General features: G+C 40.9%; 1 protein-coding gene across 7 annotated transcripts in view; it reads right to left on the minus strand.

The window, feature by feature from the left end:
• The window catches only part of ARMC8 (armadillo repeat containing 8), a 63833-nt gene that overhangs the window by 38555 nt on the left and 12579 nt on the right, over positions 1-12699 (minus strand). For 5 of the 7 annotated variants that reach the window (XM_041486799.1, XM_041486800.1, XM_041486793.1 and 2 more), the window contains one exon: positions 9049-9120. The exons of 1 other annotated variant lie outside the window; for it this stretch is intronic. In XM_041486799.1, coding sequence (XP_041342733.1) covers positions 9049-9120 — 72 coding nt within the window. Of the gene's footprint in view, positions 1-3987; positions 4257-9048; positions 9121-12699 lie in introns of those variants that run through there. One more of the 7 variants, XM_041486798.1, reaches the window with a different exon arrangement.

Consider the following 12699-nt stretch of genomic DNA (forward strand, 5'->3'; position numbering starts at 1 on the left):
GTGGAACAAATGTTACAGTTCTGCTTCTCTTAAAGAGCAAAAATTAAACACATTGACTACAATCTAAAGTCTAACATGCTTAAAATAGAAAGCCTTACCTAAACTTTATAATTAGTGAAGATCAAAATTTAAGTTCCCATTTTTCATACAATAAGTTCCTGAAATACTAATAATATCCTTTTCTACATCTTTAAAATAAGTTTGAGGTTCAGATCAGGTGTTCCACAGAGGTAGACATGCATATTGTAATATTTTCTATTTCTGTCTTTAAAAGACAGAACTGACACCAAGTAATATTGAAAATTAGGTACTTCCATGACAAACTATAAAATTACAAAACGTTTCAAGTGAAGAGAATCCATATAGTCACTAAATATAAAACTTTATTAATAAAGTACTGTCAAGCATCAAAGATAAAGATCCACATCCTTCTATTGTCCAGGGGAACATCCTGGACTGGTTTGTTGTTCCCAAGCTCTAGCCTAGACAATTTCAGCAAAGATGTAATGCATTCCTCCTTTACGCTAATATCATCAGGATAAAAAAGAAGAAAAATGGCATTTATATGCAGGGGACAGAAGGGAAGATTATAATTTGGATTTTGGAAACTTAAAAATATGATTAAGGTACTTGTTCATAGTTCAAATGTTCTAAGAACACAGTATCCCTGCATAACCTGAATCCCTGATCTGCAGCCTTATCCCGTATCAGCCAGCTTTTGGATTCCAAACCAGCAGAAATACTGGAACAAGGCTGTGCTAGAACCACCACAACACACTTCTGTGTGCTTTGGAGGAAAACAAAAGCACAGACACACAGAAAAGGTTGTCTAAACAGCAAAAAGGTGCTAATATTCTTGTTGACACTCTTCAGCCTGTGGTCCTGCAGTAAAGCTCATTACAACAAACAGGAAATTAGATAAACCTGATGGAAGGATCTTACATCATCTTCACAAGCATTTTCCATGGTTTTAAAATGCAGTGTTTGGATTTTTTTTCAAACTTCTATAAGGCTTCTTCAGATATTTTCCACTTACATTTATATAAAATACAACTTCTGCCCTTCTAAGGGCAATTAAGTGATTAAGGTTTTTTTTTCTCAAGTGTCAGGAATGATATCCAGGAAATTATATTCAAATGAGGAAGGACAGCAAATCCATCCAGAATGACACTCCAATGGACACTTCATGGACTCCATGAACAATCATGCCAAGAAACAGAAATGAGGTCAGCTGGAGGCGTGATGCACACCTAGGAAAACCATGGATTATTTTAAAGTAGAAAACTTTCACAGGAAGAGCTGCTGAACAAAAGGGAAGTAGAGTGGCTTGGCAAGGAAGAGACTCAGCTGCACTTTCTCTTTCCTTTGATGATGACTGAGTCGGGTGTGATGCACCTGAGTTCCACACCACAAAACACATGTGCATGATTTAGACCTCCCCAATCCAGTCTGAGCACCAACCTCACAGTTAAGAAGAACAAAAATTCCCCTTTTCACATTCCAGCCCATTCACAAGTTGTCACAAAAATTTCTCCAGCTCCTAAAACACCTGGCAAGGAGATGAAACTCAGCGCTTCCTCAAATCCCATAGGCAGGCACGTGGAGGAAGAGCCCAGGATAACAGTTTGAGTGCTGTGAAGCTTAAGACATCTTTCATCAAAATATGTTAATAAATAAGAGCTTTAACTGAGTTACAATTAGCTGAACATTTCTTACCAGCCCCCTTGCAAAGGGGATGAATACACTACTTGTGGAATTATTGTATTTTATTCTACCTTGGAAGATGCTTGCATTCCACTCCATTGCAAGAAGGCCCAAAAGCTCTTCCCTGAAAACCCCTGTGATGAACATACAGATGAAAGCACTGCTGAGGTGAGTTACCCCTGCTGGCTGACAGAACATGGAATAAAAAGTCACTGCATGCTTAGAAGTGACCTCTGAACATGCTGGAAGTCCCAGTGAGAGTCAACTCCAAACAGTGAATGAAATGAAAGTATTGAAAATAGTTCAAACAAGGCAGGAACACAAACTTTTTTTCAATCTGTTCTTTTTAGTGCTAAAAAGCACTACTTTTCAGACACAACAAGAAGTAATCATTTTCCCCAGAACTTCCCAAAGACAGAACCAAGTATAATTTTGCAAGCCTTCAGAATAATTTCTGTACGAAAAAATCTAAAGTGACAAATTAAATAGCTGTAGATTCTTACACAAGAAGACACAAAAATGAGTGATTTTTGTGACTACTAGTCACAAGTCACATCTGGAGTGAGATGCCAGTTTCCCTTCTGGAACCAATGGTAATTCCAAATCTCCAGAGGCTGGATCCAAGAGATCTGGGCTAACTACTCCCTAAAAAGCCCTACAAAGCAAAGACAACTGCTTCTGAAATATTTCACACAGTGCACAGTTTTTTAAAGAGCCAAGTTGAGCAGTATGCAGTGTTATAAGTAGGGAAGCTGGCTGCACAGAGAGCTTTTCCCTTGGGAGTAAAACAAGGAGTCTCAGCTTGCAGCTCTAGTAATTTACCCTAATGCTTAGACATCCTCACTAACATTAATATTCCATGAGCTGTTCTATATACACCACAAAACCTGCATCCAGTCTGATCCTTCATGTAACTAAATCCAACTTTGGGGAGTTTCAATACCTACTGAGCTGCAAGAGGTCTGGATTTGAAACTCCACATTTTTCATGACTCCAATCAAGTTTTCCCTCCCCTTCCTCTTTAATGATGTTTCATTTGGAAACAGCCCTGGCTCCTCCCCTGGAGCCCTGTTTACAGCAGGAATATTCCCCCAGCACGCCATAGGTTCCTGTCCTGGTTCCCACCCAGGTGCTCCCAGCTCCCTCGAGGTGCTCACACTCCCTTCCAAGTGACTTGAAGGCTACAATGAGGTGGCTGCAGCACAGCCTCTCCTCTTGGTTATTAGACCAAAACCCTCCATCCCAGTGTATCACCACTGTCAGATCTCCAGTCTGAGCTGAATTTATTCAAATGTTTCCCCCTAAGACTATTCCATGACCCACTCAACAAAACATAAATACATCCTTTCTTTGCAGCCATTTATACCACAATAGGAACACAGAGCCCCTAGAATCAGAGATAAATTTACACCAAGAGCACTCACTTTTTAACTTGCACAGTGAATTACACTGGTTCAGTTGAAGACTATTTTTGAGATTATAAAAGCCTTATGTTCCACACAAAGTGTGTTAATAGGCATTACACAAAGCAACATCACCTAGTCTTGCTTCAACCATCTTATCACTTTGCTCAAGACCGATGTCTTATTCCTGTGTTCACCACTGGACTGTTCATTCGATTTACTTTGATAAAACACATTCAAACTTTATCCTAAATTTTCCAGAAATTCCTGTCTGATGTAGAATATCAGCCAGCTTATGTCCACCATCTGAACAACTACTGTTTATTAAGACAAACCAATTCTAAAAGGTTTTTGTCTGAGGATATCAAGTGACCTTATACCAAAAATCAAGCTGTTTTTACTTCCCATTCACCTGCAGTTTGAAATACCCCATTGTATACAAAAAGATTACACTACAGTCTCACTGAGTTTGATATCACCATACAATATCCTGCATCAGCACATGAAAGAGGATGTCAAGAACACATTTTTGAGTAGTTTTGTACAGGTTTGACTCTTCCAGCTCCTTAAGAAGAAGTACCATGAGGTATCATAAAGCTACCTTCTACATTATATTTTTGATCTTGAAACTTAAAATTCTAATTAAAAAAACACAATAGAAAAAAAAAAAAGAAGTATATCTTGTATTAACAACCTTAGAAACTTAAAATTCTAATTAAAAAAACACAATAGAAAAAAAATAAAAAAATAGAAGTACATCTTGTATTAACAACCTTCTTTTTGCTATCAGAACAGGCACTTCAGAGATACGGGGTTGTATAGCTTCTAAACAACAGCTCTCACACAATTCTGCTGACTACAAATGTTTGCCTTGACTCACCTGTACTCCACAGCTGTGTTAGAAGAATACCTTGCTCCAGTTATACACATCATCCTTGTGGAGAGAGTTATTCCTCATTAAGAGATGTCTAATTATGCAATCAGGTCCTGACTCCTGACTTGATTTGAAGAAAAGCAAAGGACAACCACAGGAGAGCCTCTGCTCCCCACCTTTCACCACCCTAGAGCAAAGCAAGCCTTGGAAAACCAGCAAGGCAGGTGAAGCTCCTTCCCCTAAGAGAGCAAACCATAGCACCTGTGCACAGATCCCTGCCCTGAGGGGTGCATGACAGAAAATCCCAATGCAAACTGCACAAAGAACAGAACAAGGCATCATCAGGAAACAATTGTGTCCTGACCTCTTAAGGACATTCAAGAAGTTTGGACTAAACACTCACTAATGTGCATGACAGACCTCACAGTACTGAGTCCAAGTGCATGGAGTTCCTGGAAGCAAGCTGGGAACAGGCCAGGGACAAGGAAGGTCCCAGAAGATGTGCAGACCTGATAACAGCACATTCACTGACAGCCCCAGCAGAGGCCAGCCCTCAGCTCCTGCAGGCGCCAGGACAATCAGGTGGGCACAGAGGAGCACTGGAGGCATGAGGAGCTCTGACAGATCCTCAGGCCCTGCTCTGAGGCAGGATCAAACATGGAACCGTTTGAAGTGGCTGTCCTGGTCAATTTTCCAGCTCCCATTGATGGAGATCCATGGCACTGCCATCCCAGCAGCCCCTCAGCATTTCAAGGCACATTTCTCCACTGCTGTAGGGCAAGTCCTGCTCTCCCCATTCTCTGCTCATCTGTCTTGTTTTTAATCCCACAGAACAAGGCATGCTTTTTGTGAGAGTTAGTTTTGTGTGATTATTGAGCTGAGGCAGGTCTTGGTGCAGTCAAGCACAAGACAAGTGGAGGTAGGACATGGTCAGAAGCACCGAGGGTGGTTCTGAGAGAGGAGCTGTGTTACACCAAGCTGGCATTTCACCTGCACTGCCAGGGGCAGAGCCACCTAAAGCATTTCCTTTCTCAACTTTTTTACCAGATTACACAGTTACCAAAGCAGCAATCTTTTATTCTTTTGGCAAACTCTAAAAGAACACTGCCTGAAGGAATTTGATTATGTTTAACAATAAATCAAAACATACAATATAATGTTGCTGTGTTTACAGCCCTAGCAACAATTTAAAATTCCAATAAATTCTTACTAGTTTCACTTCCATAGGCAACCTAATAGTCTGCTGTACAGAACTCAAAATTCAAGTGATGGAATGGAAGAGAGTCCTTCAGCTGTTCTACATGGCCTTGAAAATGTACTCCAAAGAAATTTTAAAGATTTAAAAACCCAACAGTTAAACAGAATCACTAATAAATGCTAGGGAAAGATTAAAATTAGATACACAAAATTCTTTGAGGTGCACCTACCTAGAGAAAGCTTTGGGAAGAAGTGCACTATCACCTTAGAAAGCCAAATAATTGACTTTATGTGATAGGGGAACAATCAGCTGGAAGTTAGAAAATCATTTTCAGTAAGTGACAAGAATGATTTAGTGATTCTGCTAAAGGCCCTGGGAGGTTGGGACTAAGATTTGATTTAAAAACTGTATTAATTTTGGAGCAAAGGAATAACTGCAGCTCTTAATGAAGTGGATTAGACTTTAAATGCTGAACTCTCAGCAATAATTAGATCAGCAATAACTTCATTCAAGTTTTTTTGTCAAAATCACACAGAACAGAACAGGTAACTACAACAAACAGGAAAACAGAGCTATGCTCTGCTCACTGGAATTTAACATTGCCTTCCCTGTGCTCTGCCATCCCCACATGGAAGAAGGAAGGGAATGATCCCAGGACTGAAAGGCCCTGCTGGTCCTTTCAGTGGCAAACCAGCAATGCTGCATCTCTCCAGGTACCAAGAGCTGCTCCACAGACTTGGAACAGTGACTGATCAGGAACTTCCTCCTGCTCATTTCACTGAAGGGTTTTCTTTTCCAATTCCACCTCTGTGAGCCATTTACAGCTCAGAGGATTGGGAGCCAGCAGCACTACAGACTGCTACCAGATGAACAGCACTTAGTTAGTTCAGAAGTCCTGTTAAGATGACTTAGAAAAGAACAATTTACATTTGAATTGATGATTCCATCAGTTCCCTGAGATTTAGGCTGTAAGAGGACGGACAGAAAGCATTACATATTGAACTTGGACTCCAAAGGGGTGTCTGATGTGATAGACACACAAGCTGCAGGATTTGTTCTTATAAAACTGCTGAATAAAGGGGCACACCTGCAATTACTGTGGACTTCTTGGTCTCTGCTAGCACTAATGTGGGGTAGAAGGAAAAAAAAACTGAAGGACAGTACAAGTAGGAAACTACTTTTGCCAATGCTGTTGTGTCTTAGCTTTAAAATCTGCCACTTAGCTTTAAACGGTCTGCCACTTAAAGAACTTGGCCTTAAAATAACTTTTCCCCTCTAAACTTTAAAAATTCTATTTTCTAGGACTACTACTAAAAAGCAAGAATTTCAAAAAGTAACATTTCTACAGCCTTGACAGGGGCCCAAGGCCAGCATTCCATGAGAATGGAAATTTTATGATTCTAGGAAGAGATATAGAAAAATCACTTCTTAGGAAACAAAATCCACACACAAGCTGGCTATTTCCATTCTGAACAGAGCCAAGTCTGTGCACACATTTGTACAGTTTTAACACTTCCTAGTTTTAAATTCCAGACATGGAAATTCTGCAAGCTTTCTTTAATCAACTTTGTTTTCCCTAACAACCTCTTCAGAACAAGCAGTCCAGAGATGACCACAGGTCAGACTGAACTTTAAAGGGCCCCAAAAATATTCATTTAAGGTATTGATACATGTCCCTTTCCAAAGATGACACACTGAAGAGCCAGCTAGCAGGAGGCCACTGGCCCAGAAGTGACAGGGATCCACCATTCTTCCACAGCACCTCCTTCCTTTGTAGGAAGATCTTCAAAGGACTTTGCATTTCTTTGCAATATTTCAAAATAATAGGGCTATTTAATATATTCCAGTAGTATTTGGCCAGATTTCAAACAAAAGATACTTCTAGACTTATTTCCAAACCCCATGTGAGTTTGCTCTAATATTTGAAGGTACTGTTTTCTTTTCTACTGAGTGACAGATCTGAAGGGGTTCCTTGGGTCTAAAGAGTATTTCTGAAAGCTTGATAGAAGAATACTTGGGGAAGGAGAGAGAAGCAAGAAATGAGTAAAAAAACAAGCTGAACCACAGGACAAAGCTGCAGCAGAATTCTAACAATTCTCATTAGAGAAGAGAATCAACTTCCCATGGGAGCCTGCAACTGAACTCTGTGAAAAGAAAAAGGTTCTTAAAGACATAAATCAAAGAATGCCATGTTGGTTATTCCTCTCCTCACTGTGCGAGAGCCCTGGCTTTGCAGACTGGAATTCCACAGGCCCCTGTACTCCACCAGCAGAACTGATCAGAAGGCACATCAAAAGAGCCAAAGGATTCCCACCTCCTTGACAGAGAACAACCAAAGGGGTTCTCTAATCCAAACAGTCTATAATCTACTGAAGTCTGTCTGCAACACCTTGAGGAAATTGCAAAGCCTTCAGAAAGGCACTTGGAGGTAGATGATGTCAGGTTATAGCCAGGGAGGATGACCTTTGGTCACAATAACTCAATGTATTTCAGCTAGTCCCCCAGTCTGAAGAGCCTTTTCTGAAAATTTCTGAAGAAATTTCTGGTCATTTGAGAATAACTTGTCCTGAAGACGGGACAAGTGTGATAGTTCACTTTTTAACATTTCCCAGGGCCAGTCATGTCTCTGCAGTTGTAGATTAACTGCATAATTCACCTAGACAGCCAGAAGGCATTAACAACAATGAAGAAAAAAGCACTTTTGAATTTTCCTTACTGGGCACAAAACAAGCAGCAGCAAAAAGCAGGATAACTGAGGGAACAGAAGTCCTACAAAATGTAAGAACAGGCAGATTCTAGATTTGAAAGGTGAAGATCTTCTGTAGCTTTTAAAATGGGAACCACAAGAATCAGCAGGACTTGCAAAAACCCCTTAAGACCTGTTGCTGATAGAAATTCCTTAAATTTCTCATAATCTTCAACAAATTCCCGTTTTCATATTTTCATCTCCTGTGAAGTCTTCTCTTCACCTGTTTGTAGCTGGTCAAAAGGGAAGATAACCCAGCAGGTTTTGTACAGGGGTGGCCCCACTGCTAATCCCTAGAGAATTTCAAGGGCCAGCATTGGCACAAACTCAGTGTGTCAGTGAGAAGATACTCTCTGCAAATAAAAAGCATTTTTGACAAGGCAGAAGCAGCAGCTCTCAGGCAGAATAGTTTTGGACCTGGTTGCCATTTAAGCAAAAAGATACAGGTGGGTGCCACACTGACAGCACAAGGACTGCAGTGCTCAAGGTTTCCATTCTCCATTGCTGCAAACTGAGGCTGAAAGAAAGCTAGAGGAGAAGAGGGATGAAATGAAAGCTGTAGTGAGCAATCTAGCAGTTAAAGTCACCTGTTCAATTTGTACTAGTGGAATCAGGATCCAGAAAATGTTAACATCAGCTGAAGCAGCAAGGTACAATAAAGTATGATCAATGGTTTTTAATCCTCTGAAGCAAGTGGAGCAGACAAGCAAATTATCTCAGATGTTTTTCAATATTTTAAATTAAATCTTAAACATAACCTTACACATTTTCAGTTATGAACTCACCAGGCAATTGGCTGAAGAACAGGATTAAGATACAACCACTGCATCCATCATTAATATCAATATCAAAAAAATAGATTTTACTCCTGAGCTGATAAAGTTCAATAAAAACACCAAGACTACTTTAGAGAATTCTATGAAATTCTAAATTAAAAGCATTACTCAACAGCCTGTTCTGTAATACATGATTTTAACAGATATTTCAAGTGTCTCTCAGTTATGTTAGAAAAAGTATTCAGTCAACTACAATCAAAGTTAAAACAAAAAAGTGCCTGTGATCGAAGGATCATTATTCCAGACCTGTTGTGAATCAGTGAAAAGGAGAGTAGCAAAGGACATACCTTGGAACTGCTCCCAAAACAATCAAGTTGGCTTTTTGTTTGTTGTTTCCAATTACAGCATTTTTCATATCTCTGTAAATCCAGAAAGAAAAACAAACCCTGGTAAATTATGCTGAGGTACTGAGGGCTTATCTATAGAATTTACTATTTCCATGAGGCTTATCAAGCAGTTTTCCACCTGTCCATGCTGCAGCTACAGACTGGGCAGTGCTTCAGGGCACAGTTTCCTCAGCCCACAGGAAAATACCCCAGAGCTCTGGGATTCCACTACATCCCAACTCCTGCAAGTAAGCAAAAACCCAAACTGTCTCACATGCACACCATACACCAAGAAGTCTTATTACTGAGAAAAACTAGATATACTGGTTCTTTGTGCCCACATTGTCACTAGACTTCTAAAACAATTTAAAAACCCCACTACTGGTTGGGAAGTCAAATATTGGTAATTTAAAGTATTAACTGAATAATCTACTGGGTGCAGGGAAAGGCAAGCTAAGAAAAAGGAACAAGGAACCATCACCAGTCTCCAGAGACCAGACCTTTACTCTCTTCACCCCAGGCTTTCTTTCATGTATTTCAGCAGGACACCTAAACATCTGTACATCAAAATCTCAGGAATTAAGTGGAAACCAGAGCATTTTCCCACCTGAGAGTCACTGCAAGGTTACACACATTACAGGCATTCATACTGTGGTACCAGAACATGGGATGAACTTTGGAAAGTGGACACTGGTTGCACACACTAAGAATTCCTATGAAAACCTGTGGTTTGCAACCTTGTTCAGAAAATTGCTATGCATCTTACAAACTATCACCACCTGCTCTTTTTTTCTCTTTAAATGAGCACATTGAGCATACATGAACATCCAGAGAATCTGAAAGCAAGCTTGCAACTTAGAACTGGTTTCCGAAAATCAAGATGATTCATTTCTAGGAAGCTTTCTAGCTGTTGGGGCCTTTAAGAGCAGAGAATAAAGAGAGATCAACTTCAGGTAATTCTTTATCGTCAAAAACCCAAAACTAGATTGATTATAGTGTTAGCAGCAAAGTTGATAAGTTAATCATTATGCATATAATTTATTCAAACAATTTGGGAGTGTTAGTGGTTGCTTTAAGTGAGCACATTTTCTTGCCTCTATATCTCTCCCAGCTGCTATCTGCAATTTTAAAGAAATGTAGAGCAGCCCTGTCCTGTAAGGTCTGCCCTGGCCAGCAGGAACACTATACAGTCCTTTGATGTGCACTGAGAAAGCAGAATTCACTGCACCAAGCAGTTGTCCCGAGTGCCCCAAGCTTAACAACTCCCTCCGCTAGAGCTGTGAAATACTTCTTAGCCAAGGCAGGCAACACCTTACTGGCACAAACGGGACCTTCATAAAGCTCAATCAGCAAAAGGTAATTGCCTGTTCTCCCTGAATTTCTCCACATGCTCTCTCCTTGCATGCACAAGAGTACTCAAGGAATTCCAGGCTAGCTCCCATTCTAGCTGCGATCTCAGAGCTCCAGCACAGGAGAATCTCTAAAAGCAGCTCAGCTGCAGTTCTGTGCACACGTGAACCCAGCAGAGTCAGGAACCCCCCTGCCAAGGAGCCACCACTGAACAGCAATGCCAGCCCAGCACTGCTCCACTTAGCTCAGCAGCAGTGGGAAATGCTGCACCCCCTGTTGTGTCTCCCTAAGGTGGGTAACTTCACACCACGAGGCGGGAGGTAGAGGAGAAAGAGCAAGGTCAAGAGACAGGCTAAGCTGGAAGCCCCTGAAAATTCCACAAATGGAGCTGAAGTTGTCACTAAAATCAGAAACAGTACTTCAGTGGTTTCTATGCTGAACCCTTCACATTAAAGGTAATTTTTAAAAGCTTGTGAAATACAAGAGTCAGTCCAAAACAGTGGCAGAAGCAAGGGTCAGATGTCTCAGAGGAATAATGGAAACTGCACCAACAGATGTGTCAAGTTCAGGTACTGAAGTGCTCAGGTCACTCCAGGACTTCTGAAGAGGCTGCCTCTCCCTGCTGCCCTGAGACACCAGAGTCATCAAAAGCTGCACCATACCCACAACCTGCAGAGGCATCTCAGGCAGCTAAAGAGGAGGCACGAACCAACCACTCTGGAAACTAACAAACAGATTTTGGTGATGATTTAATACCCTGTGCTTGTGATTTTACATCGTATTTTGTGTTTAAAAACAAACAAACAAAAAAAAAAAAAACAAAAACCAACAAACAAAACTGAAAACAACACTACCCAACTTTTGTGACTCCTGCCCCAATCCCTAACAGAATGGTTTGTTAACATTATAACCATTTAATAAGTATTCCCTATTAGAATTTAATTTAGAGACCCTTTCACAAGTGGCAGGAGCATGGCCAAGTTCCATAACACTCAAGTGGAGAAGGTTAGTGAGGGCACAGTCCTGATCTGTAAATTATTCAGATTAATTTCTCCATCCCGTGTTCATAAAGTTCCTCAGAAAAGTTGTCAGATAGGTAAGAAATGGCACAAGCTTGAGATTTCTGACAGATCCAACACATGCACATTTGACCAACTTCAACTTGCAGGCAAGCCAAACACTTTCAGATTGGTAACATGACCAAAACCTGTCAGACAGGACTCAAAGGTGCCCATGTCTGTGTGCACTCCCAAGCTCCCTGCCATGCTTCTCTCTTCCAAGCTGCCACCTACAGAAGTGACCCCATTCAATACACAGGAAACTGTGCATATGGAAAGCAAGAACGCCCTTAAAATGCCATATTCAAATGCTGCATAGTAGTAGACTTTTGTTGTGTACTATGAAAAATAATTATGTAATTCCATATGATATTTCATAGAGCTTTTCCTGATCAGGAAGCTAGTTCCCTAAGAAGCAAGGAACTACCATATGCTGTCCTAGACTACCAGGTCCTTGGTGAATCATAAACCTTGGAAAAACTGAGGGCAACTCCCATATTTGAGAACATTACCTCCAACAAGTTCCAGCTTGACTGATTTCACATCCAAGACATCATGAGATACATCCAAGGGAAAAAAGCAGCAAAGATCACTATCTTGTACAAAAGGCAACAAAGAAGCCTCAGAAACTCAGTCCAAAACTAACCCCCACTTTATTTCCAAATGTCAGGCACCCTGCTCCCATTTCCTCTGTGCAAAGGAGTCCTTGGCATGAGGAAAAAGGGAACAACAGTAACAATGCAGTTACAGGGAGAGGAGAACTTCAGAAGTACAAAACATCCCTGGTGACTCCAGGCCTAACCTGTGACAGGACCATGATCCAGAGGGAGATGCAGCCTTTCCAACTCCCAGCTCAGGTTATGAGCCAGCTGCCAGGCACCAGCACAGCTGGAGCAGCCTCCCAAGAAAAACTCAGAGCTGGCACCTGCACCCAGAACACCTCAGCACCAGGGAGTTTCTCAGCTCAGAACAGCAGCTCTGTGGAGAGTCAGAAGACAAACCTGAAGCTCCATAAAATAGAGCCCTTAAGATGCATTTGAGGTTGGCTGGGTTTTTGGTTTGGGCTTTTCTAATATCCTGAATATTAAATCTTAGTTTAGGTTCAAACGAAATTCCAAATCATTTAACAAAATAACCTGCATTACAATCAATTTAATGCACAGATTTAAAATCTGATATTTATGCTGACATGTATTATAGTGCA

This window comes from Pyrgilauda ruficollis, unplaced genomic scaffold, assembly GCF_017590135.1.
Source record: "Pyrgilauda ruficollis isolate IOZ18807 unplaced genomic scaffold, ASM1759013v1 scaffold79, whole genome shotgun sequence".
Lineage (NCBI taxonomy): Eukaryota > Metazoa > Chordata > Aves > Passeriformes > Passeridae > Pyrgilauda > Pyrgilauda ruficollis.